General features: G+C 37.9%; 1 protein-coding gene across 3 annotated transcripts in view; it reads left to right on the top strand.

Moving 5' to 3' along the window:
* Positions 1-25621, top strand: part of ssh1a (slingshot protein phosphatase 1a) — a 51691-nt gene extending 26070 nt beyond the window's left edge. For all 3 annotated transcript variants that reach the window (XM_052104712.1, XM_052104721.1, XM_052104729.1), the window contains 12 exons: positions 8111-8175; positions 8797-8918; positions 10384-10452; positions 10701-10766; positions 14192-14386; positions 14681-14774; positions 15202-15330; positions 17630-17676; positions 17978-18124; positions 18324-18524; positions 19278-19971; positions 20706-25621. In XM_052104712.1, coding sequence (XP_051960672.1) covers positions 8111-8175; positions 8797-8918; positions 10384-10452; positions 10701-10766; positions 14192-14386; positions 14681-14774; positions 15202-15330; positions 17630-17676; positions 17978-18124; positions 18324-18524; positions 19278-19971; positions 20706-21782 — 2906 coding nt within the window. In that variant the 3' untranslated portion in view covers positions 21783-25621. The remainder of the gene's footprint in view (positions 1-8110; positions 8176-8796; positions 8919-10383; positions 10453-10700; positions 10767-14191; positions 14387-14680; positions 14775-15201; positions 15331-17629; positions 17677-17977; positions 18125-18323; positions 18525-19277; positions 19972-20705) is intronic.
* Positions 25622-27077: the final 1456 nt, after the last annotated feature.

Raw genomic sequence — 27077 nt, 5'->3', positions numbered from 1 at the left:
TGTCATAAAATATCGATATATTGATTATTGATCGGCAAGTTATTTTATTGATATAGTTTTGAGGCATTGATTTATTAAAATGCCCAAATTTATATTAGAAGCCCAATTTGCTTTCTTTCAATACACTCAGTTGGCCTCTGTTTAACAGTCTGGCGTAAGAGCGTTGGGAGACCACAAGAGGGTGATATAAAATTTACTGAAGACCGCGTAAGCACACACAGACACCCACACACTCGACGGGCTTAAGTGGCATAGGAGATGGTAGTCCAAAGTTTAAAAGTTTAGGTAATTCTTCAAGAATGAAGAAAATTACATTGATCAGTTTGTAGGTTTGTGAAACTGGTGTAATTGCGCAAACAGAATGATTAGAAATGGCGAAGTTTATTTTGCAATTTCTCTGTATGTAGCCTTGACTAGCTCTTTTATTCAAGCTGACAAACCACAAATTGACATACCGGTACTTGTAACTGAAAATGCTTTGTGTAGGCCAGGGCTATTCAACTTCATAGGCAAGTGGGCCAGATGGAAAAAATCTCTGGGGCATGTGGGAAAAAGCCAGAAAATGTTGTTAACGGAAAGCTGCTATCAGATATTGTGTTATTGTAGGCATTTGTTCACTAAATAAATGATACATTTTCAAAAGATAACTTGATACAAAAAAACTAAAATTGGTCCATAACTGAGAGAGTAAATCAGATTGATATTAAAAATTGTATTGAACGATAACTGTAAAGTTTGTTAAAGATGCAATGATTTAAACTGTTGACTTATTAATGTTGACAAATTAATAAATAGAAATGTTCTGCTTATTCAACTCATGCTTGTCAGTCATCCATAATTTTAGTTCTTTAATCTTTCCATTTTGTCTAAATTATTGATAATGATTATTTGTACTGCAACATCTGAAAGCGTTTAAAAATGTGGTACTCCTGCATGAGACACTGTAAAAAAAGACTTCCGTCAAGCGCAAGTTTCCATAGGAAAACTATTGAAAAACAGCACGATCAGACACAAAACACATTCGGTGTGAAGCGGCCCTAAGACAACTGACAACCTCATGCTGGCCACTGAATGTTGACGCTGAGTGTTGGCGGTGTAAAAATAAATTATTGTTTCTAATTTTACAATGCGCCATGTCATCTACCAGTATGCGACCCCCTTTAATTTACCCTGCAGCTCACACTTTATTAAAGTTGTGTTAAGAAATATGTCTGAAGAGTCAAATACTATTGTGCAACGAGCAGCCCTATTTATATCTGAAAAAAATCAATATGTATATCGATAATCATCTGGAAAATCTTCCAGTTATTGATGCATGAAAAAGGCATCGATCCCAAGCCTACTTGTAATGTAATTTTGCTTTGCAGAAGCACAGACACCATGATATCTTCTTCCCTCAGTGGTTGTAACTGTATTTTCCCTCTGAATCTCTCACAAAATCTTGCAAAGTATTCCGCACTGCTCATGGCGTGCAAATGCAGAAAGGAAAAAAATATTTTGCGATGTTTGAGTAGTCATTTTAATACTTAAGTTGCTGGTGCAGAATGTACACTCAACGACTCGTGCACATCCATATTGAATTCGGACTTGAATTTTGGTCTGTTTCTCAATCAAAACCGATTGTATCACTTCAGAAGAGATGAAATATACCACTACAATTTTGTGGAATACTTTTATGATGCCTTTTATGCACTGTTTGGAGCTTGAATTTGGACACCTTTCTCTTGTGTTGAATGGGAAAAAAAACACCATACATTCTTCAAAATATATTGTTTGTGTTCCGAATACAAAGTCAATCAAGTTTGCAAAAGCATGTTTGATTATAGAGTATTATCATTTTGGGTGAACTATCCCTTTAACATTAGGTTGACTGTTTCTTCATGGTGTTTGTCCAAAAAAATCCAAAAGACACATCTAAATTCAGCAACAAATGCTGTGGGGCTGATAGACAGACCTTAGTGCTGGCTAAGCATGACACAGATGTACGTATGTGTGTGTGTGTGTGTGTGTGTGTGTGTGTGTGTGTGTGTGTGTGTGTGTGTATGAGGATTAGCCAGATTAGCAGTTTAGCTCAGCACATTGGTACTGTGGGAACAGAACTTCTGTTAGCCTTATTTGGAGGGTACACAGAAGGTTTGTGGTAGATCCTTCTGTTTAATAGCAGTAGTAAATGTATTCCTTACACTATAGGCAATAGGTTAAGGTGACCAGATTTTTAAAGTCTCAAACCAGGACACTTGGTGGGGGGTTGGGTGCATTATCATAAAATAAATAAATAAGTGGGATAAAATTGCAGTTTTTTTTATTTTTTTATTTAGTACTTCCCTGAAGAATTTGATATAACATATACTTGCATATATTCCACAAGACAAAATAAGTAACTGAATTTACACAAATGGTCCTGTTGAAAAGTTTACATTCCCTTGATTCTTAATAAGGTGTCTAAAGTTTCTCGATGATCAATGACTGTTTGTGTAATAATTCTTCATAAGTCCCTGCTTTGTCCTAAGTAGTGAAGCTGACCACTTTTCTTAAGAAAAATCTTCCAGGTCCTTTGCATTCTTTGGTTTTTCAGCATCTTCGGCACATTTGAACTCTTTCCAACAGTGGTATACATGATGTTGAGATACAGTTTTTTACACTTCGGACAATTGAGGGACTCATACACCACTATTACAAAAGGTGCAAACATTCCTTGATGCTCGAAGGCAACACAAGAACCAAGGGATGCAAACTTTTGTGTAAATTAGATTAAATGTTGTGTCATGTAGCTTCTGAGGGGCAGAACTACATAAATAATATGATCTTTTATCTCTTATATTAGTATTCATTCTGAAAGGGGTGTGAAAACTTAACTTATAAAGCAAAAGGGGCATGCTAACTTCTGCACATAACTTTATATATAGTTTGTGAAAATTGTCATTTTATTTTTCACAGTTTAGCCACATTTTAGCTTTTTTTTTTAATGTACAAATTCCATGTAGCCTGTTCTATCTAGGGATGCACCGATATCACTTTTTATCTTCTGATTCCGATATCGGAAATCTCAGTATCGGCCGATATCTATCTCAAGACGATATCAGTGTTGTTGTTGTTTTTTTTTTGTTGTTTGTTTTGCATTATTAGTTTAGGATATCTTTACATTATTGTGTGGAACTAATTGGGTGTGCTCTTTAATATGTAAAGAAACACAAACCTCTAACTATGAATTATTTCAATATAAATGTATAGCTTATTAAGAAACACTTTATTATTAACTAGTATACTGGATAATATAGCAGCAAAATGAACAGTAATTCCAGTCTTCAAGTCCTCAGTAGAAAAGAATCCAGTGTTTTATTTTTGCCTTTTCTTTCTTTATTTCTTTATTTAAAAAAATGTTTCAACTTGAATCTGGACTGTAAAGGATTCAGATCTCTTTTTTTTGTTTAGTTTAGTTGTAAGACATCAGTCCACTTTTCATTCACACAGATATTTTTTGGAAATGAACATTCATAGCCAAACAACTTGTTTACATTTTTACGTGTCACACAAAGAAATGCATCGGCTTCTTTCAGCTTATTGTTGAAAACGCATTTTATTTGGGCATTTCTAACTTGCGCTGACTGACAGGATGACAAAGAGCGAGAGTGCTAAGCGCATGACCTCATCACCATGGTATTGTTATTTACACAAAACATTTCAACTGCTTTGCTGAAAGACTTGATTAAAAGTATTGTCAAGTCAACTTATAATGCAATGAAATTGCTTCTTTTTTCTGCAAATTATACCAGAGACAATAGCGAGAAGGACAACGAGAATATTTAATTTCAGAAAAGAAAACAAATGTGAGCCTGCAAGCTAAAACCGGGACATAAAACATTTTTAGAGAATTATCGGGACACTGGTACACACCTCTTAAAGTCAGGACTGTCCTGGGTAAACTGGGACATCTGGTAACCCTACAACAAGTTAAAAAGGAAGCGATAAGGTACAAGAGGCTATGCTATTTTCTGGTTATAGAGCATTGTTAAGCACTACACAGCAAACCATTTGCTTTTATAAAACGGTTACTACATTCATCCACCCATCCATCCATTTTCTATAGCCTATTATCCTATATAGGGTCACGGGTAGTGTTGAAGCCTATCCCAGCTGTCTCGGTCTTATGGCGGGAAAACACCCTAGACAGGTGGCCAGTCCAACACACACACACACACACACACACACACACACAGACAAACACAAAGACAAACACACGCACACACTTTCACTCACACCAATATGCAAATTCTAAAACTAAAACATTAAGTATTATTATTATTTTGTTAATAGGCCTTTTGCCTTTCTTGCCTTGTTTCCACTGTCCTATAAAGTAGAGGGGGAGAGTTGGGGGATGTGGTCGACAAGGCCGGATTCAAAAAAGTTTCTGTAAAAACAACAGTTCTGTATTTGGGCCATGTCTCTTTCAAAAACAAAAAAAATATTACAATATTTAGTCTGTTTCTAACATCTAAAGAGCATTATTGATTTTCTTCCTTTGATCTGGTTAGTTTAGTCAATCAAGGTATGTCTGTCCGTAGTCACAACACTGACAAATTCACAATGTCAGATGTCCTTTCCGCCAGTCGTCAAGCACCTTCTAACATGTATGACACGTTGAATTTATTGAACATGGCAATTTTGAAGGACCTGTTTACTGCTAAACATGTATGTTGCTCTGGGTGTTTTTTGTCTGTTATGAGAGAAACTAATCCCCACACAGACGCAAAAAGCCCTCAGGGTTTCTGGACTCTTTCTCGCCATTGCAGACAGCCCCTCATATGACAGCAGGTTTAGACAGATTTTTTTTTTTTCTTCATCCAATTATAAACACCTCACATCATCTGATGTTACTGAGCATCTGTTTTGTCAGCTGGCTAATATTTAGCTGTTGCCTGACTTCTTGATGGGATACAGGGTTTTTAATTTGAAGTGTCATGTTTGAACGCATCACTAGTGCTAATCAGAGGCAAGTTAACACAGGTTTGACGAGTGCCTTTGTTTTTACATAGAATCTGCCTGCAGGGCTGATGGGGTTTAAAATGGTGTCATCAACTTGTAAGTCAAGTCAAATGTGAGAATAAGCACTGGGCTACCTGTCAATCACAAGAGGAAAAAGACAATAGCCTCCTATAAAGTGACTTCTGCAAACATTGATGCATGTCAGACTTCTTCAGTGAACTTTGGCCTAGAGGATCTGAAATTAAATTAGAATTAGATCATTTGAAAAAGGACCGTTGCATCATAGCAGTAAAAGGTAGAGAAGTCAGCCGTCTGTTGAGAAACAGCGGATGACTAACTGAGACTAGACGTTGTAGGGTTTCTCTTCCTCTGTGTAGTATTCAGTCTTGGTACAGAATGTTCTCTTAGAGGGTGAATGCTCCGAAGACCTTCTCACAGTTTGACGTTTATTCATGAGGCAAATTCTCTGTACTCATTTAGAATGTAAAACAACCACAAATATCTTATCTCAGTGCTGACATTTTCTTCATAAGCCCTCATTTTATCTTGTTAGTGGCATAGATTTCCATCTTATTTTGGTCCTATCTGCATAGGACCTCTATTTGCATTTTCATAGTGCCGTGGACTAGACGATCTAAAATAATATCAGTGATATATTAAACACCGTCCTCCTAAAGTCAGATACACCATAAATATTTGCAGATGGCTTTGCACCTGTGCTGCTTTTTTTTTCTTCATAATGTAGAGTGAAATTTAAGAAAATCATTCAGATATTAGAGTAAGTGTTCCTAAACATACAGTACTATGCAAAAGGGCATAAGAGGTTTCGCAAAAACAATTGTCTTACGATGATTATTTATCTTTAGCTTTAGTGTCAATAGGAAATATACATTTTAAACTCTCAAACTTTCATTTTGTATAGAATAGAATAGAATAACAGGGAGTTCGCACACCCGGCCCCTAATCAGGCTAATCGAGCCTCAGTGAGGGATGAAGTCCGACTGGAGACTGCGGTGGGAGAGAGAGAGTGAGAGAGAGAGAGAGAGCTTTACGGACAGCTGTCCGACAATATAGTGTTTGTCTTTTTGGTTCAGTTTGATATTAAATTATTATTTATATTCTCAAGCCGGTTCTCGCCGCCTCCTTTCCATTAATCCCTTTACTCTGGTGCTGAAATCCGGGAAGGAGGAGGGATGCGCCGTAGTAGAGTCCATGGCACTACCATCCACCCCAAAGGAGCAGCCGAGGCCATCCACCGGAGGACGGAGGAGCCAGCCCCCCTGGCACCAAAAATCATCCATGCTATTATCTAATCAGCCAATCATGTGGCAGCAGTGCAGTGTAAAAAATAATTCAGATATGGGTCAGGAGCTTCAGTTGATGTTCACATCAACCATCAGAATGGGGTAAAATGTGATCTCAGTGATTTGGACCGTAGCATGATTTTTGATGCCAGATGGGCTGGTTTGAGTATTTCTGTAACTGCTGGTCTCCTGGGATTTTCTCTAGAATTTACTCCGAATAGTGCCAAAAACATCCAGTGAGGGGCAGTTCTGTAATGGAAACTCCATGTTGATGAATGAGGTGAGAAGAGAATGGCCAGACTGGGTCGATCAGACAACGTCTATTGTAACTCCGATAACCACTCCTTACATTTGTGCTGAGAAGAATAGCATCTCAAAATGGGCTGTTTTGGCGGCACGAGGGGGACGTACACAATATTAGGCAGTTGTTTGATCGGTGTATCTTATTGCTGTTTTAGTCATAAGGAGTGACTCACAATAACAAAACCTCTCATAATAAATCCTCAATTGAGTTACATTATAGCTGCATGGATTCTGCCAAAGCCTACAAATCTAGGAGAGGGTTTGTTTGGGTAGAAATGCACTGTACTCAAAGGTCAAGAAGGTTAGTTTGTCTGTGTAAAATAGAAGAATGGAATGAATAAAGATTTATGTAGCCAAGGGTTAGTTTGTTTTATTGACTATTTCATCAAAGTGGGAGGGGCTCGAAAAAGATGATTGACAAGTTGTCAGATTTATAATTATCGACACCTACAATTTTAACTTGCAATGGGCAGAATGCCTTAGAACTTTTTGCGGGTTTATGGTCAAGCAATCATTTGAGTATACTGTAACATAACTCGTACAGAGTTTGTGCTACAAATCCATGTTTTTAATGGACTGGGTTGTGCACATTTTTCATTATACTCTTCGTATAGACTTTTATCCATCGTTGTTTAAATTTTTTCAAACATTATTCCATTTCCGGTTGTAGATATTGTCTTGACATAGCTTTCAAAATATTAACATTTTTTAATAATGAAAGCACTAAAAGCATGGACGACTGACATTGTGGACGATTAATCGATGGGCGATAAATCCGGCCATAATTACATTGCACTTTGGAATGTGAAAAAGACAACAGACACTGTGGTCTTGCAACCTGGTAACCCGATTTAATGAACGTCCCTTGAATTGTATCCCAATATCTCCCCTTTTTCTTCACTTGGATCCCTATTGGCATCCTTAACGGTTTGATTTTTTTTAAAGTAAGAAACACAATAGGCCAGGTGTTTTATTTTTTTATCTGTCAAAATGAAATTTTGAAATTATCCTTTAACGTTTTCAAAACTTAGTTAATGACAGAATACCTTCAGTTAAACTTTCGGGCGACCCCTGGTCACATGTTGCATTATGCTAGTCATGTACACACAAGAAAGTTTTTTTTTTCATCTCTGAAAGCACATTCTCTTCACATTACATCTGTGTGTATTTGCACAATTTGTACTCTGTAGGCTCATAAAATCAACAGCACCATAAGAACGTTAATCAAAAATGTTGTCTTCCCACCCAATACTTAAAGATTGATTTGGATCACTCAGCAGGCGTTTTCTTGGCCTGCTTGCTCTTAATAAACCTCAGTTCACTCCTCACTTTCATAGTCAACCGTCTAAGTGTGAATCATTCATTCCTTACTGTAGCTGTATGACATCACCTTATGTATTTTATGGTTGTGTTTTTATTCTATTGATTTCAGATATGGGCTTGACATGACGGTAATGTCAGTTGAAATAAAATTGTTGTCATGGATTGTTTTGTTTTATAATGATCGTTTCACTCAACAGGTGAATTACCTCAGCATCTACAGGTGATGATCAACATTCTTCGCTCCGAGGATCGTATCAAACTTGTAAGAACACACACACACACACACACACACACACACACACACACACACACACTCTGTCAGAGACTAACCTTTTAGCAATGAGATATGCAGATATGCTAAAAGGGTTTTATTGTCTACTTGTTGCCAGGAGACTGTTTTCTTTTACTGTATTTATTATTCCATGAAATACATTGAAATGAATTACCAGCGGTTTCTATGGTAAAATGTAAACTAATTCCACTGCCATTTACTCTATCTGTGACATGTTAATTACTGTGCATTTGCCTTAAAAAACGATTTCCAGCTGTGAATAGAAAGTGTAACGGTACCGTAAGTGATTAAAGGAATGGTTCACGCAAACATTAAAACTTTTGTCCTCATTTATTCACCCTCATGTCATTCCAATCCTTTATGACTTTTACATTTTTAAGCATGTTCAAATGTAAGTCTTTCTCATATAACAAAAGCACATTGTAACCAGGAGCTTTAAAGCTCAAAAATAGACATATATATTACTGTAGATAAGACAGATTCACTGATAATCGTACCCATGTGCTATAGATCTCAAATCTAATTTGCGCATGCACATTATGAAATGTGTCAATTAAAATAAAATTTGTAAATTTCACCTGTAATGTACAGGCAGTGCTGTTAGAGAGTGCATGGTCAGACCGTGTGCGTTACATGGTGGTGGTCTACACCAATGGCCGACAAGACACAGAGGAAAACATCCTGCTGGGCATGGACTTCAGCAACAAAGACAGGTGACATGCCATTTGATTTGTTATAGAAACTGATCAGCCAGGCAGCCAGACAAATATTTGGGTCTCAAAGAGACAATCATGTGCTGGTTGATCTTGTCTGCACGCTGGGAGTTGGAGGCATATTACTGTTGCATTAGTCTGCAGGGATAATGTATTTCCTTATCACAGAGTTGTTGTGGTGTAGTGGGCTAAAGCACATAACTGTTAATCAGTAGGTCGCTGATTCGATCACCACATCTACCACCATTGTGTCCTTGAGCCAAGGCACTTAACTCCAGGTTGCTCCGGGGGGGATTGTCCCTGTAATAAGTGCACTTTTTGCCAAATGCATAAATGTAAATATATTTCCCAGGGGCATTTACTCACATTTAAAATTTACATTTTAGTAATTTAACAGACAATTTTAACCAGAGCGACTTATAAAATGTGACTTATAAAATGTGACTTATAAAATGAGGAACAGTTCTAATTGTTGCTGGAGTAGTACATAAGATAGAGCAGAAGAAATTGTTTTATATGTTTTCTATATAAATATAAAATGCATGTACTGATTAAGTAATCGTAGAAGAGATGTGTCTTTAGCTGTTTTTTGAATGTTAAAAAGGTCTCAACAGATCGGGTGGGGGCTGGAAGTGAATCCCACCACAGAGGAAAAGAGAATGTGAATGACCTGGAGAGTGACTTTGTGCCTCGTTGCAATGAAACCACCAGGCGTCGCTCAATTTGATGCAGGCAGCTATAGGTAGCTAGTGGAGTGAGATCAATAGGGGGTGATTTGGGCCTTCTTTTGTTGGTTGAAGACCATATGTACCGCTACATTCTGGACCAACTGCAGTGGCTTAATTGTGCTAGTGGGGAGGCAGTGACTTTGAAACCTCTCCAGGAGACCTTGAAGGATCTGCCTGTGAGGTAGGACTCGAACCAGCCAAGTGTGGGTTACTGTGATGCCCAGGTCAGAGAGTGTGGACAGGAGGATCTTGTGGGTCACTGTGTCAAAGGCAGAATTACTCTAAATTAAAAATGTAGACATTGATTTATTATAACTGCACCATCAAGCTGCATGTAGTTAAAGATGAGATGTGTAATTTCTGCACCACTAGCACCACCAATTGGAATGACAAAAATATTGACTGGTTTCCTGAACACTCCCCCCATCTTCCATTGGTTGGACAAATGGGTAGCCCCGCCTCAAACCCATGGCATTGGTTGAGCCAATGTTGCTGTGTCGACTGGTCAGGATGCTTAAACAGCATTTTTTGATAGCATCAGTATTTTCACTTTTCAGGTAAATCTGAAATTGAGATATTTGAGAAGGGAAATCAACCTACGACTGACTTGCATTGACTGCATATTACACTGGAATAGGAGAAAGTATTGGATTTTTATTGAATGTGGTTTTGTCTAACATATAGCAGTGAAATTGTGCTCTTATTTAAAAGTGTCTTGTCTTTTTCTTCATTCACAGTAGGAACTGCTCTATTGGGATGGTGCTGCCTCTTTGGAGTGACACTAAAATTCATTTAGATGGTGATGGGTGAGTACTGCCCCTTCTGGTCATGGAGAGAAAGTGCAGGCTGCGTGTGTTGTGATGCTTGAGCATTTGGTGCACAGATCTAGACTGTTTATGGAACTAGATTTAACTGATTGCAAACAAATGTACACTGTAACACAAGTAGAGAAAAAAAATTAGAAGTATTTATTTTTTCCTTTATTTAGAGAGGTTGTAGTTCTTTTGTTATGATGTGTAACAGCCTTCATTAACCTCTTCTCTCATGTCTCCAGGGGTTTCAGTGTGACAACTGCAGGGCACACGCACATCTTCAAGCCTGTGTCAGTCCAGGCCATGTGGTGAGAAAATAAAACCAGTACCTAATGTACTGTACAGTAGGTCAATGTATGATATAGCTTTGTACATATATATATATATATATATATATATATATATATATATATATATATATATATATATATATATATATATATATATATATATATATATATATTTTTTACAGTCAGGTCCATAAATATTGGGACATCGACACAATTCTAATCTTTTTGGCTCTATACACCACCACAATGGATTTGAAATGAAACGAACAAGATGTGCTTTAACTGCAGACTTTCAGCTTTAATTTGAGGGTATTTACATCCAAATCAGGTGAGCGGTATAGGAATTACAACAGTTTGTATATGTGCCTCCCACTTTTAAGGGACCAAAAGTAATGGGACAGATTAACAATCATAAATCAAACTTTCACTTTTTAATACTTTGTTGCAAATCCTTTGCAGTCAATTACAGCCTGAAGTCTGGAACGCATAGACATCACCAGACGCTGGGTTTCATCCCTGGTGATGCTCTGCCAGGCCTCTACTGCAACTGTCTTCAGTTCCTGCTTGTTCTTGGGGCATTTTCCCTTCAGTTTTGTCTTCAGCAAGTGAAATGCATGCTCAATCGGATTCAGGTCAGGTGATTGACTTGGCCATTGCATAACATTCCACTTCTTTCCCTTAAAAAACTCTTTGGTTGCTTTCACAGTATGCTTCGGGTCATTGTCCATCTGTACTGTGAAGTGCCGTCCAATGAGTTCTGAAGCATTTGGCTGAATATGAGCAGATAATATTGCCCGAAACACTTCAGAATTCACTTTGTCAGCAGTCACATCATCAAAAATACAAGAGAACCAGTTCCATTGGCAGCCATACATGCCCACGCCATGACACTACCACCACCATGCTTCACTGATGAGGTGGTATGCTTTGGATCATGAGCAGTTCCTTTCCTTCTCCATACTCTTCTCTTCCCATCACTCTGGTACAAGTTGATCTTTGTCTCATCTGTCCATAGGATGTTGTTCCAGAACTGTGAAGGCTTTTTTTAGATGTCGTTTGGCAAACTCTAATCTGGCCTTCCTGGTTTTGAGGCTCACCAATGGTTTACATCTTGTGGTGAACCCTCTGTATTCACTCTGGTGAAGTCTTCTCTTGATTTTTGACTTTGACACACATACACCTACCTCCTGGAGAGTGTTCTTGATCTGGCCAACTGTTGTGAAGGGTGTTTTCTTCACCAGGGAATGAATTCTTCGGTCATCCACCACAGTTGTTTTCCGTGGTCTTCCGGGTCTTTTGGTGTTGCTGAGCTCACCGGTGCTTTCTTTCTTTTTAAGAATGTTCGAAACAGTTGATTTGGCCACACCTAATGTTTTTGCTATCTCTCTGATGCATTTGTTTTGATTTTTCAGCCTAATGATGGCTTGCTTCACTGATAGTGACAGCTCTTTGGATCTCATATTGAGAGTTGACAGCAACAGATTCCAAATGCAAATAGCACACTTGAAATTAACTCTGGACCTTTTATCTGCTCCTTGTAAATGGGATAATGAGGGAATAACACACACCTGGCCATGGAACAGCTGAGCAGCCAATTGTCCCATTACGTTTGGTCCCTTAAAAAGTGGGAGGCACATATACAAATTGTTGTAATTCCTACACCGTTCACCTGATTTGGATGTAAATACCCTCAAATTAAAGCTGAAAGTCTGCAGTTAAAGCACATCTTGTTCGTTTCATTTCAAATCCATTGTGGTGGTGTATAGAGCCAAAAAGATTCTAATTGTGTCGATGTCCCAATATTTATGGACCTGACTGTATATATATATATATTACACACTACTGGTAAATGGTTTTGAAACACTTACTCATTCTTTATTATAATGTTTTTTTTTTTTTCACATTTTAGAATAATTGTAAAGTCATCAAAACTATGGAATAGCAAATGGAACTATGGGAATTATGTTGTGACTAATAAAAACTGTGTTATTTTAGCATCTTCAAAGTAGTCACCCTTTGCCTAGAATTTGCAGAAATGTACTCTTGACATTTTCTCAAACAACTTCTTGAGGTATCACCCTGGGATGCTTTTTAAACAGTATTGAAGGAGTTCCCATATATGTTGGGCACTTATTGGCGGCGGCTCTTTATTATTTGGTCCTTTTTGTTTTTTAATTATTATTACATTTTGGTTTTATAATGAAATAAATTAATATGGTGACACAGTTATATTTTTGTCTACAAAACTAATTTCAAACATTAAAGCATACGCCTTCAGATCAAAATATTTTTAAGATCATGAGAAACATTTCATTGAAGTGTTTCAAAACTTTTGAACGGTAGTTTATATACCAGTTTTACTGGTTTGCATGGTGATCTAAGACTTCATAACAGTGTTTTTGAGAAGTCAAATATTTTGAGCTTTCATTTTATTTATTTTTTATTTATTAATTTTTTTTTAACATTTTGACCAAAAAAGAAGGGGAAAAACCCCTCTCAACCTACTTTTTTCTGAAGAAACGTTCTAAAATCACAGAGAATTGCTTTTTTCATGTTTTGTTTTTTGACTAATCCTACAAGGAGTTCTCTTAATCCGGTATAAAATAAAAAAAATATTATTGTTGTTTTTTCCCTAAAGAGCCCTCGTCTAGTTGGCTTGTGAATTTGTGGACTTGTTTGTTAATGAGGTATAAGCAGAGTCCTCACGGGCTTGGCGAAGATAAGAGTGGACTGTTTTTCTCAAGCTTACGTGTGCTTTGGGAGTTTGACGTCTGCAGAAAAAAAAAAAAAAAAAGTGGAGCTCCACACTGCCATCTGGTGACCTTTACAGAAAAGTACAGTGGTGGTATATTCATGTTCGATGGTACCAGATTCAGAATGAGCTTTATTGCAAAGTATGCTTACACATACAAGGGATTTGTCTTGGTGACAGAAGCTTCCAGTGCACAAACAATACAACAACAAGACCGAGATAATATCATTTTTTTTAAATAAAAATTAGTAGTTACATGGCCTTTGGATGTAGTCTAGTGTACGTCAGTATTACTTTGGTACATGCCAAAAGAAACAACATGGTGTTGCCATGATACTATGATTGTTACAGTAGTTCTTTGTTATTGAAGAAACATTTATGACTATTGACTTTGAAGACAATAGAAAATATTTTTGTCACAGTTAATAGCTTAATTTCACCAATGTCACTTTTCCAGAATTTTAGGCTACTTAACACTTGTTCAATCAAGTGCACGGTGTCCCAACTGGTATTTCGCCAGCCATTAGGGTTCATTCATTAAAATGTAAAAATAATTAGAAAGTAACAAATCTCTTACTGCACGAGTCCCTCTGTCTTGTTGTTCTTGTAAATAATCCTGTTGTACTTCTACAATGACAATGAAGAGCTATAAAGAACTTGACTTCTCATATATAACCTTTGCTTTCCTCAGGTCAGCTTTACAGATCCTACACAAGGCGTGTGAGGCCGCACGTAGGTACAACTATTTCCCCGGTGGCATGGCGCTCACGTGGATGGGATACTATCAGAGCTGTATCAGCTCAGAACAGAGCTGTATTAATGAATGGAATGCCATGCAGGACCTGGAGACACTGCGACCGGACTCTCCAGTCATCTTTGTAGACAAGTGAGTGCTTCTGAAAAACCAGCAAACTACAAAGTCCTTGGCACTCGCAAAGCCGTCCAGCAAATTTAAATTAACATTTTGATATGTTGTTTGGAAGTGCATTTTTTGCATTCTTCTTTTGCAAATCTATAAGCAAAAACCGGACATATTTGTTGATTGTTGTCACAATTGAATCTCCTAGATTTCTGATCCATGTAATGCATCAGTAGTCATCTATCTGAACGGTGATGCATTAGTGAGGCATTAAATAAGACGTTCTCTGATGCTCACACTAGCTCTGTTTCTGTTCTCCAGGCCAACAGAGAGAGAGAGAACAGAATGCCTAATCAAAGCCAAACTCAGGAGTATCATGATGTACCAGGACCTAGAAAACGTCACGTCCAAAGAGGTCAGCAGGAAATGCAGTGTACATACCTGGTATAGGCCAGTGGTTTTCAACTGGTTTTTCTTTTTGCATTGCATTGCATTGCATACATTAGTGGCAACCCAACATACAGTAGTACCAAAAGGAAACAAAAAATGTTATTGGTCAAAAATTGAAATATTATTTTATATTACTGTTTTTTTTTTTAAGGACAGTGGAATATCACTCAAGCTGTCCATGTAGGCAAGTGCCTAAATGGTTAGCTTTTACTGATGTGACAGATGAATTTGCGGCAAAATCCAAAGTGTTTGATTGGACGCACAAGATATTGGAAGCATTTTCTCTTCCCATTTGTGTCACGCACTGGTTGACAAAGCACTGATATAGGCAATACTGAGTCTGGCAGTTAAATTGACTGCATTAAATAATCCTACAAAAAATGTCTCTTTAGATCCGTATTGAGCTGGAACAACAGATGAACCGCAACCTGAAAGATTACAAAGAGTTTATAGACAACGAGATGCTGCTTATTCTTGGGCAGATGGACAAAGCTTCTCTCATCTTTGACCATCTTTATTTGGTGAGTGCTGCTTTGACCTAGCCTGCCCACTCACACCTATTTGTTTCCCTTTCAAATGTTGTTTTATTGATTTTTATTGTATAACAATAGACAGGATTCCTTGCTGACGATTAAGTATTAAAGTGACAAGTAATTATAAATAATCATAAAAATTTACTAAAATGAAAGCTTTCAAAACTGCAAAAAAGAAAGATTTTTTTTTCCTGCACCTCTAGAGTCGCTATACTGAATTGCAAAAATAAAAATGTTGTCTCTGCGTGTTAAGTTGATATTTTAACAGCTTAACTCTGTATTTTGAGTATTTTAACGTTGAAAAAATTACACACTTCACTTTTGACGTGAACAGTTTCTTAACAAAATTTGTATTTGGCTGATCCGAGTAGGACATTTTCAAAATACATTTAAAGAATTTATCAAATTAATTAATTATATAGACAAGACAATAAACTAAAATGTAAAATTAAATAGTAAGATGAACATTTTTAAATGGTTAAAAGAAGTTCAATATTAAAGGGATAGTTCACCCAAAAATGAAAATTCGCAAATAATTTACTCAGCCTCATGCCGTCCCAGATTTGTATGACCTTTTTTTTGATATATGGATTTTTTTTTCCAATTAACAATTTGTATTGAGTCCAACAAATGAAACCGAAAAGCAGAACATATATGCACAGAATCAACGTTTAACCCCCAACAAACATCCCTGTGGTCAAAGCCAAAGTATTCATAAAAAAAAGAAAACGCACACACACACACACACACACATATATATATATCACACACATTTAAAACCTACAAATCCCTCTCCACTGCTCCTTCCAAAAAGAACAATTTGCTGCCCCACTTCCTATTATATACCTCCAGGTTGCCTAGCCTTCTATCTGAAATTTCTTCAAATAACGGCACCCTGCCCATCTCCGTGCACCACTCCCGAAATGAGGGTGCTCCAGCTGACCTCCATCCCCTAAGAATGATCTGTATGCCGATTATAACACTGGCTAGGACCCAATTTCTTATGTATTTATCTCCTATATTAATGTCCGCCCCATCACCTAAAATACAGAGTCTGGTGCAAAATGAAATTTGAGTGCCCAATATGTCACCCTCAACCAAAAGTCTTGGATCTTAACAATAAAAACATGAGTTGTGTCTCCATCTTCTGATTGGCATCATCAGCAGGTGGGTGTGACTTTTAAGACCAAGCCTATACAATCTAGAGGAGGTCCAATAGAATTGATGTAAAATCTTTGCATTTCTAGATGCAGACTTGATGTTTTTTAGAATCCTAACCCACTCTTCCTCCTCCAATACCAAGTTTAAATCTTTCTCCCATAATCTCTTGAGGGAAGTTGAAGCTCCATCCCCCAGATTCTGAATGAGCAGGAAGTAATTCACTGATGCCTCATGACATTTTCCAAAAGCAGTAATCACTCCCAGAGTATCTGCCGCTTTGGGGGGGGGTGTATGCTACTCCCAAAAATAGTACAGAGCAGGTGGCGCAGTTGTAAATACCTGGGAATTCCAAAATACTGAACCTTATTTTCAAAGGATCTCAACACTCCACTCTCATATAGGTCACCAAGTGTACACAATCCCTCAAAATTCTGTGAGATACAGAGATAAAAATGGTTCAGAAGATAGGGCAGGTTTAGAATTTCTTTTAGGGCTCAGTGCCGCTGTGAGCAAGTGCTGTGGCATTCTTACTAAAAAAAGTTTTAAATCCGTTTTAATCAGAGAACACTGTGTGGCAATCCAAAACTCAAAATATTGTGAGCCATTATGCAGTTACTACAGTGAATTTGTTTTCATTTGTTTATGGTAAAGCTTTTTAGTTCTATGGCAGAGCCGGGTCAGAATATCGCGCGCCTGGTCCCCAATCGGCCTGATGAGGCACACGAGGGATAAAGGCGGCCGTTGACGATGGTTCGAGAGAGAGATCGTTTACGGACATGTCCGTCATGTGTGTGGTTATGTTGTCTTTCAAGTTTATCATTAAAACTATTATTTATATCGTCAAGCCGGTTCTCGCCGCCTCCTTTCCATTGATCCCTTTACACTGGTGCCAAAACCAAAACACACAAACATAAACACACACATGACGGACATGCCCGTAATTCTCTCTCTCTCTCGAACCATCGTCACTGGCCACCTAGCGCCTCATCAGGCTGATTGGGGACCGGGCGCGCAATATTCCGACCCAGCCCCGCCCCCCTCCGCTCCACAGTATGTATTATACAATATGTGGGCTTGGCACAGAATTTCCTAAAATAGCCAGTGTTTTGCATCATTTGTCTTTCAGGGTTCTGAATGGAATGCTTCGAATCTAGAGGAACTTCAGGAAACTGGGTGAGTTTTACATTTTACTAACATCAACCATTTGTTTTTCTCCTGGTGTCATTTCTCTCAAGACTCAGCATCTTTAAATTGGTTAATGTTAGTTAAATGTGAAAGTTTGGGGTGAGTCTGTATCACATTTCATTTTGAAGGGACAAAGTTCAAAGTTTATTTTACAGTAAGAAGCAGTGCTAGTGAGTCTATTTTTAGTCTCTGATGTAAGGAATACAAATAAACTTGCATGTGAAAGGTTTTCCATTGTTCTGCAGATGTAATTTATGAAATATTTTCATTTAATCTATTGCTGTTTTAGGGTGGCCTACATCTTAAATGTTACAAGGGAAATAGATAACTTCTTTCCAGGAACATTCTGCTACCACAATGTCCGGGTGTATGACGACGAGGCCACAGACTTACTGGCCCACTGGAATGATACTTACAACTTCATTGTCAAAGCAAAGTAAGGGGCCATTTCAGACTTCTATCACAAATTAAATAAGCAATATACTTTGCTTTTTCTGTGCAAGTTAGTCATTAACTAGTTATAGATGTAAGAATTGTAACTTGGCACACTGTTGCAATTCCTTCAGAATTGTGTTTGAAAATATTCCATGTTTTTTATCTCCACCCTCTATTCTGTTTTGCTCTGTACTTTTCAGGAAAAATCAGTCTAAATGCTTGGTTCACTGCAAGATGGGTGTTAGCCGCTCTGCTTCTACAGTAATAGCCTATGCCATGAAAGAATATGGCTGGTCTCTGGAAAAGGCCTATAACTTCGTCAAACAGAAGCGAAGTATCACACGTCCTAATGCCAGCTTCATGAGGCAGCTGGCGGAGTATGAGGGCATACTGGATGCTAGGTACGAGAGAGATTTTGTCATACCTCTGTTTTGTACATTATATTTTGGTATGTGTATTTCTAGCTATTAGTTGTGTATAGTGATTTAATTTTATATCAGCTAATTAATGGGATGATATTTGGTGTCAGTTTAGCTGATTAGCTGAAGGGGTATTTCCCCCTTATGCCAGTTTCAAAATCTACCTACAGTCTTGTCAATGACTAATACAAATTTTGGACCCACTTTAAATTAGGTATCTTTAATTACTATGTAATTAAGTTATATATGTATATATGTGTTGTTTGTTGCATTGTACTTGCATTAAAAATACTTGCATTTAATTACATCTGTAGTTACACTGAATCTTACCCCTAACCCTACCCTCACCCTAACGTTATATAAACCCTAAACCTACCCATACCTCCACCTCAGTAGCAGCAAAAGTTAATCTTGTGAGAATTTTGCATAACAATATGTTACACGATTATTACATGTATTTAAATGTTATAACTTAGTAGTTAAAGACACCTAATGTAAAGTGGTACATCAGGATTTTTTTTAAATATTGTGTAAAATAAGTGTTAATTTAAGTTTCATAATTTGATGTATATTTAATTTTCTATTATTAACATAAATATATACATGCGTATAATAATACTAATACTTCGTTATATTACTGGCCATCTCCACCATGCTCTCTAGATATTGTTTCAGCCATTTAAAAATCAAAATCTGTTGGTTTATGACCCATCCTGTATCTTTGTTTGTTTTCAGTAAACAGCGCCATAACCGTCTATGGCATCCTGATTCAGAGTGTGATCACCTTGACTGCAATCAGTCTGCTGCCTCTTGTTGTATAAATGCAGAGGCTGTGGATCACATCACCCCCAATCTCACGAACCCTACTTTCACAGTATGCTGTGAGCCTGCTGCGCACTCCCATCCTATCAGCCTAGACCTGGACCCTGCTCACCCGCAAAACTACCACTACTACTTTCGCCGCCTGTCTGACTCTGCCCTCGACAGCGAGCCATCCACTCCGATTTATGCTCCATCTTTGGGGGATGTAGATCGTCTTTACATTGAGGTTGCAGATGTGGAGGAAGATGCACTTCTTGATGTTGAAACATCTGAGGGGCTCGAGGGACTTCCTTTATCTCACTTTAGTGTTCCTGGAGAGGGCACAGCCGCCCAGACCTGTTCTCGCGGGGCAGAGCCTCTAGAGGAACTACGTCTGCGGTTGGAGTTCAGCACGGTGGAGGAGGAGGATGAAGAAGAGGCTCAGAGAGAGCAAGAAGACATGGCAGCATTTGCAGAGGGAATAAAGATTGGAGATGGGGATGGGGGAGGAAGGAAAGAAAAAGAGGAAGAGTCAAATGAAAAGGGGATTGACCTAGCAAGCATGAACCATCTGTGCAACAAAAATTCCAACAACAACAACCACATCAGAACACAACAAATACTCACTGTGAGTACAAGCGCCCTTACAAAGTATTCTCACTTAACACAACTGCTTACTTTTTGGGAGGAAATCTGTATAATTATGTGGAATGGGTGTAAAATGTGAATTTGTAACTGAAAGCATTATCATATAACCAAACATGACAATGTGTTTGAACTCTGCAGAGCTTTCTGCACAGTTCTCTGTGCACAAATTCCATTTGGGCCTAGAAATAACCCTACAATATCACTCCTCATCGAGTGTGTTTGTATGCAAGTACTTTTACCTATTATGTTTAATAATCTGACAACATGTAAGGTCATGTAAACGCCATAAACAGCATTCCTTCATAAATGGTTTAAGAAAAAACTGATTGGCACATGTAGATTTGTGCCTATTAATTACCCTGTGTTTACATTGCATGTAAACACCTTTACCAGTGTTCTTACCGGCTTATCCAATGTGACCAAGTTTTGTGTGTATGCCTTTTTACATTTTGATGTCAAAAGCAGAGTATAAACTGATGATTTCAAATCTCATGTAAACATGGTTTTCTTGCGTTGTCACATGTTATCAGTGTATTGTTGTGCATATCAACACTCACTGTTTGAGGGATCATAGAGTAGTTGTAGTTTGATTAGAAATAAAAGCTTGAATAGAAAATCAAAAAGCATTACAGAGGTACCCTATCTCATGCTCTGAATTTTACCCCATATTCATTACATTTTTTAAAGATGTTTTATTTTTTATTTTTTTCCTAGGAAAGTGGCCATCTGAAGCAGTATGCTAAGCCGAGGCATCCTCTTGGCTTGCCATTCACTTCCAAGCCCACCCAGAGTGCTCTACTAGAGGCTAACAGACAAGGCCTTGCCCCCTTACCCCTTCACAGTGTGCCCAGTATCTCCATTCAAATGCCACCCTGTGCCAACTTGTCCATGACAGCCAAGTGTGTTAAGCCTGCCACTGATCTATGCCGTGATGCCAATGCAATGCCCTTGGGGTGGAAGGAAAAGCCAGTAAGCAAATCCCTTGACGATCCCCACCAGGACAATGGGACACCATTCCAGGAGGACAAGGGGGATGGAGATACTGATGTACAAGGTTCCTCTCCTCTACCAAGAAATGAAAGCAAGATCAAAGGTTTGGAGAAGGATGAGGCCACTTCCTCCCCACAACAACAAGAGACTCTAATCAAGTTGCAAAGGTCCGGCCTTGTTCGGCGTCGTACAGAGCGCTTGGAAAAACTCTCTGGTCTTTTTCAGGAGCATGCACGTGCAAACGAGCAAAGGGGAGCTAGTTCAAGCACAGCTAATGATGCAACAAACAGTTTCAATGATCCTATTGACCCATTCCAAAAGCCCTTTGGAACACGGACAGATTACTCTACTGAAGCTGCAGTTCAATTGACAAACGAGGCCTTGCTGGCCGTTCTAGGGTCGGGTGGCTTGACGCCCATCTCGTCCCCGCATGGTTCCACACTGACCCGCAGCTCCAGCAGCGACAGCCTTCGCAGCGTCCGTGGTAAACCAGGCCTTGTGCGTCAACGTGCACAGGAAATCGAAGCCCGTATGCGACTAGCAGGACTAACCGTACCTTCTAGACTCAAACGTTCAAACTCTCTTGCCAAACTGGGCAGCCTTACCTTCTCATCTGAGGATTTGTGTTCGGCGTGCTCCTCTGATGCAGGAACACTTCTCATGCTCTCGTTTTCCCCAGAACCTGAGCACTCAGTCAGCCCAGAATGGGCCAAACCTTGGGACTCACCCTCTTCCTCAACCTCCACCAATATAGAGGTCTTCAACCAAAAGGAAGAAGGATCTGGAGAATCCAAGAGCTGACAGCAAGAGTGGAAGCTTTTAGTGCAATGATACTTTTGGCTTCAGTTTCAGCTGAACTTATATATTTATATATTTTTTTAAACATTTCAGTCACTTGGGAACATTCGCCAAGCCAAGTTCTTGCTGTGGGAGAAACAGATTTTACATGTTGGGTAAAGAGTGTGCCCTACAAAAGAATGAATTTGAATGGCTTCTATGTTTTGAATATAAACATATATTTAATGGATAGGTATCCAAAATTTTCAGGACAGGCTTTCATTGCATTTGAACCTAATTGGATGTGTATTGCACATTTGAATCCTGTGGTCATGTTGGACAACTGCACTGACTGACAAATGGTTTGTGAGGTTTACGGCTCTTATTGCTGTTTTGAAAGCAAAATAAGAACTCACCATAACAGAGACCATTACTGAATGAGTCCAAATAGACCATTGTGTAATGTTTCCATCTGTCCACCCATTCATCGCACCATAAATCACTTATTTGGAGCCCAGTACAAGTCACAGATTCCTTCGGACATGGTCACAAATTTGAACTTCCTGCCAAGCTCTCACTTCCTGGCTGTACGGTGAAAGGAAATGGATTCTCAACCATGATTAGGAAAGTTCTCAGCACGATGGACATTATGAATGTGCACAAGGAACCTCTGTTCATTCACACTTTTCTCTGGTATCATGTATATAACACTGATAATTTTCACACAGGTTTCAAATCAATACCTCATACCAATACAGTAATGTTTGTAGACCAGGCAGGGGTTGTAGCGTAATGACAACATTTCTATGGGTGGGCCCCTGGACCATAGAGGAGTTTAGTGCACCCCCCCACCAAGACAATGGTCCTAAGCCAGGCTGATCGTAAAACATGATGACTGGCTACATTTCAGTGTTTACACATAGTGCAGTTTGTGTTGAGGGTCATTCAAACTCTAACATTGGGAAAGCTGGGGGTGAATCACCAAGAGAAGGTTTGTTTTATATTCTTCCATTCTTCTAATACTTGATAAGGGTGATATGAAAGACAATCAATCACAATCAGGCAAAGTCAAACACCGCACGCACTCAAACTGAGATCAACTTAAAGTGGCTGTTCTCTTTCCACTGAAAAACTCACAGATACAGTTGCTGTTCTGAAGAATGTGACTATCTGTGTTGCTGTCATTGAGGCCTGTTGGATTTCAGATTGAAAAAAGAGCAAATGGGTTTAGGGCAGATGTGGGTCACTACCTTAGCTGTTACAGTCTCTAATTGTACATATGTGTGCTTTTGAAAGATTTGATAAAACTAGAACCTCTATTTTAGTGTCATTAGCAGAAGAGAAGCTCCCTGTTTTCAAAGACAATTCAAATAATTTACTTTCCAAGGTAATGAGAGACTGTTATATATTTAAAATCTTTTCCCTGAGACGGTAGTGAAAATTCTTGGAATGAAAGGAAATGATCTGAGCGAGGCTGTTGCTACTTAGTACTCAGTTAGTTTTCCATAATGAAAACAAGGTAAAGTGGAATGGCCTTTTTGAACCAAATCTTTACAGATGGAGAATTGAAGATCACACTAATGCTGAACCAAGAACAGACAGCATGGGACTTATAAGGCAAATACAGTATGTGACATGATTTTCATAGCAATTGAAATAGTTTAGCTGTGAGGATGTATCTCTATGGGTATATTTCACAAAAACATGTCCAGATCACGCATAACCCCCAAGTAACAAAAATAGAAACAATATATTGTATGTAAAAACAAAGCCTGTTTTTAGGACCATAAACATGTTAATTTTATTTCCATTATTCTCAAGTTGCCATTCTCATTTCTCATTCCTATAATACAATATTTTTGACTGTATTACAGTTATAGCCAATTTTACAACTTTGTTGCCATGATGATGTAATGTCAACAAACCCAGATTACAACATAAAAATTATGATTTAAACTAACTGTACAGCTCAAATAATATAGGAGTTTTAACAGAACAATTCATGTAAGTCCTTTTATCAAATTATACTCTTCTCATTTCTGCCTTGAAACCATCCAAAAATTGGCCCTATTATCTTCCATTGTAAGTGTCTCACTGTAACCTCGATTTTTTTTTTTTTTAATTTTAAAGGAAGGACTAGTACAAATATTTTTTTTTTTTTTTACGGTACAAGCGCTGTCGATTGGGCTTGACTTGTATTGAACCCGGAATATTCTTTTAATTGTTATGAAAAATGATTGCACAATGCAAAAAAATATGAATGTACTAAAAATAGGTTTCGTTTTTACTTTTAGAAAAATCTTATTTTTGTCTTTTGATTTTGGGGTGAAATATGACTCAGACATGTTCTTGACAAGTAAGTCCGTCTGTATCAGAGGACACTTGCCATACCAGTTGATGTGATCACAAAAGCTCTGATAACAACACACTTCTGTTTGCTTTCATGTTCTGTTGTCAACTGACCTTTATCTTCCAATCGGCTGGCCAATTACAACTTGCATTGAAGTACTTGAGGTTTATTATTATGCAGCATACTTTTACAATATTTTTTAAAACTGATTTTGTAGATTTTCTATGCTGTCATGTTTGAGCAAATATAATGCGAAGCTGAATGTGTGCGAGTGGTATCTTGCACATTGGCTACGCCATTACTGTGAACCATTTATGCATATGAAACCCTTTCAGAGAGTGTGTGTGTGCGTGCTTTAATGTTAAAGACATGAGCAGGCTCATACTGTAGGAAACACACCTTCCACCTCTACACACACACTCCACAACACACTGTATGTAAATACTATATGTATGTGGGTCAAATAACAGATTGCTGGGAGTTCATGGTACTAGCCAACTTGAATCAGTTCCTCAATCCTGTACATGGTTGCCTGTGAGTTTGCATGGATGATTTTGGATTGAATGGATATCATTCAACAACATTCATTTAATTGAATCTTCCTTCTGGGGCCTGAATATTAAACTGACTTGAGAAAACAAAGCTATTAAACAGAACGGTGTTCTGTGTCACAAACTGTTACTTTCATCCATTTTGGAAGACAACACACACTGTGTGAATTGGTAAACTGTGCCCCAAACCCCCCTCTCCCTAAAGTCTTTGCCATTGTGGTCAAATTAGAGTCGAAGATTACCGATTGAATGTTATTGGTTTCCTGCATTGTCTTGTATCATCAACATCAAGTGCCTTTTCTAAAAGCGCTATAGGCAAAGTTCTGTGCTGACTCCCACCTAATAATGTTGCTAGTTAGGCAGTGAGAGAGATTGATGGGATAAGTGGGCACATTTTAAAGCTGGCAGATGTTTTCTTTGCACTTGCTAGTACATGTATTGTTGTAGCAGAGAAAATAGAAATATACCATTGATATTTGTCAAAGTCAAAAAATATTAGGGTTGCCAAGTTCTGAGGGGTTTTACTTTCCAAATGAGTGAGGAAGGACTGTATGCTATTAGAAGAGATGACCAAAGTTCTGCATTAATTATCCATATGAAATGCCACATTGATGCTTTTGCTTTAGGAACTGCCATAGATTCTCACTTGGGAGAGATGGTGACAATGGCTTTGAGAGAATGTCATCAAGTTACACTGGTTCTTCCTAATTTATCCATTTGTAGACTTTCCTCTTGTTGGATATTGAGCCTCTTTTTGTGAATAAGCAATGCTGTTTTATTGCAGTGATCACAAATTAGGAATGCTCTTTCCATTTCATGTTATGTCACCCTTGTTATTGCTTTTAAACATGCAGTAATTTTGTCCTTTGTACTGCAGATTTGCTGTAGTTTTAATGCATATTGCACTTTGTACATTTTGTTGAAATTATGTACTGTAAGTGTTTATTATGATAATAAACCTTTTCATAAAAATGATTCCTGTTTGTCACATTTACTTAAAGAGGCAAAGTATTTTATGCTATATGGTTCCTTTTTAGTTTTTATGTTGGTCTGAACATTTTTAAAATTTCTAATGTCTTAAGCAACAATAAAGCACAAATGTGAATTGCCTTTTGGTCCCTGCAAAGAGTCTGTTCCTCTGCTTTGATTGGTTAAATGCTCTTAGTTTTATGACATCATAGATTGGCATCTGTACTCCGTCAGTATATTCTGGCATGCCTGCACAATTACAGCATCCAGATTATGCAACTACTGGCTACACCTCCTTGTGTGCATGACAGCAAAGATTTTACTGCAGGCTTTCAGGCTGTAGTGAAGACAGGGTTGATTAATGAGCACCAAACCTTCACAGGTGTGCAGAGGATTAGTCATTGCCTTTAACATTCTCATTAATATTCAGACCAGAGCAATTGCCCTTAATAAGTGCTCTTTTTGTTTTAAAGAAAAACAACATGCAGCACTTGGGAACAGAAATAATGCTGTTTTGTGCTGGATAGTGGACTAATCATTGTAAAACTTCATCTTTGTTCATGTTAATTTATACATAAACTCTTGTTCATTGTAGGTTCATGTTAGGTTATGATAGAATGTTTCCTCAATGTAGTAGTTTTGTCTGTCTTTCTGTTTGTGTATAATGCAATAAAAATGGTTAGAGTATACAACTTTTACTGTTAAAAATGTATTTGCATGCATATGTAGAAAAGAACATTAGCCATGAGTAATAAATGCTGTAAAAGTATTGTTCATTGTTAGCTCATGTTAACATATACATCTTTATTGTAACTGTACCATTGATCAGAGCTGGTAATAATATCTGTAATATTCAAAAATCAAACTATGTCATTTGTTTTATTCTAATGTTCACAGTCTCCTTCACTCTTGGAGGTTAATAGTAACTGTAATATTCACCAGGTTTCTCTATAGCAGCCTGCACTTTTGTCTGGTCTGTTTTTTTCTCTATAAACTCTGTGGCTAGTGAAGTGTGTGCTGGAGTCATTTCTATGTATTATTATCTGAGAGAAAACAAAAGCATCCTGTTATGATTGTTGCCATGGCAGCCAGTTGCAAAACAGGGAGATTTAAAAGTCTTTGTTCCTTTGTTTTTGTTGCTGCTTTTTTGAGCGAACTGCAGTCATTCTCCATAGCTTGTGGACCAGCAGGAACCTTTTATCAAGTGTTGACCATTAAATGGAGACTAGCATCACTGAGGAATACTGATAGGGTGGTACCATAGTGATATCAGACCAGGGTCAGAAATGAGGCTTGGTACAAAAATGCAACAGAAATGTCACAGACATTTAAATATGTAAGAATTAAAATACTAATATATATATATATATATATATATATATATATATATATATATATACACACACACACAGAGCACAATTTTTAGGAACACCATGGTTCTAATAAAGT

Source organism: Xyrauchen texanus, chromosome 3, assembly GCF_025860055.1.
Source record: "Xyrauchen texanus isolate HMW12.3.18 chromosome 3, RBS_HiC_50CHRs, whole genome shotgun sequence".
NCBI lineage: Eukaryota > Metazoa > Chordata > Actinopteri > Cypriniformes > Catostomidae > Xyrauchen > Xyrauchen texanus.
This window is presented reverse-complemented; position numbering and strand designations above follow the sequence as displayed.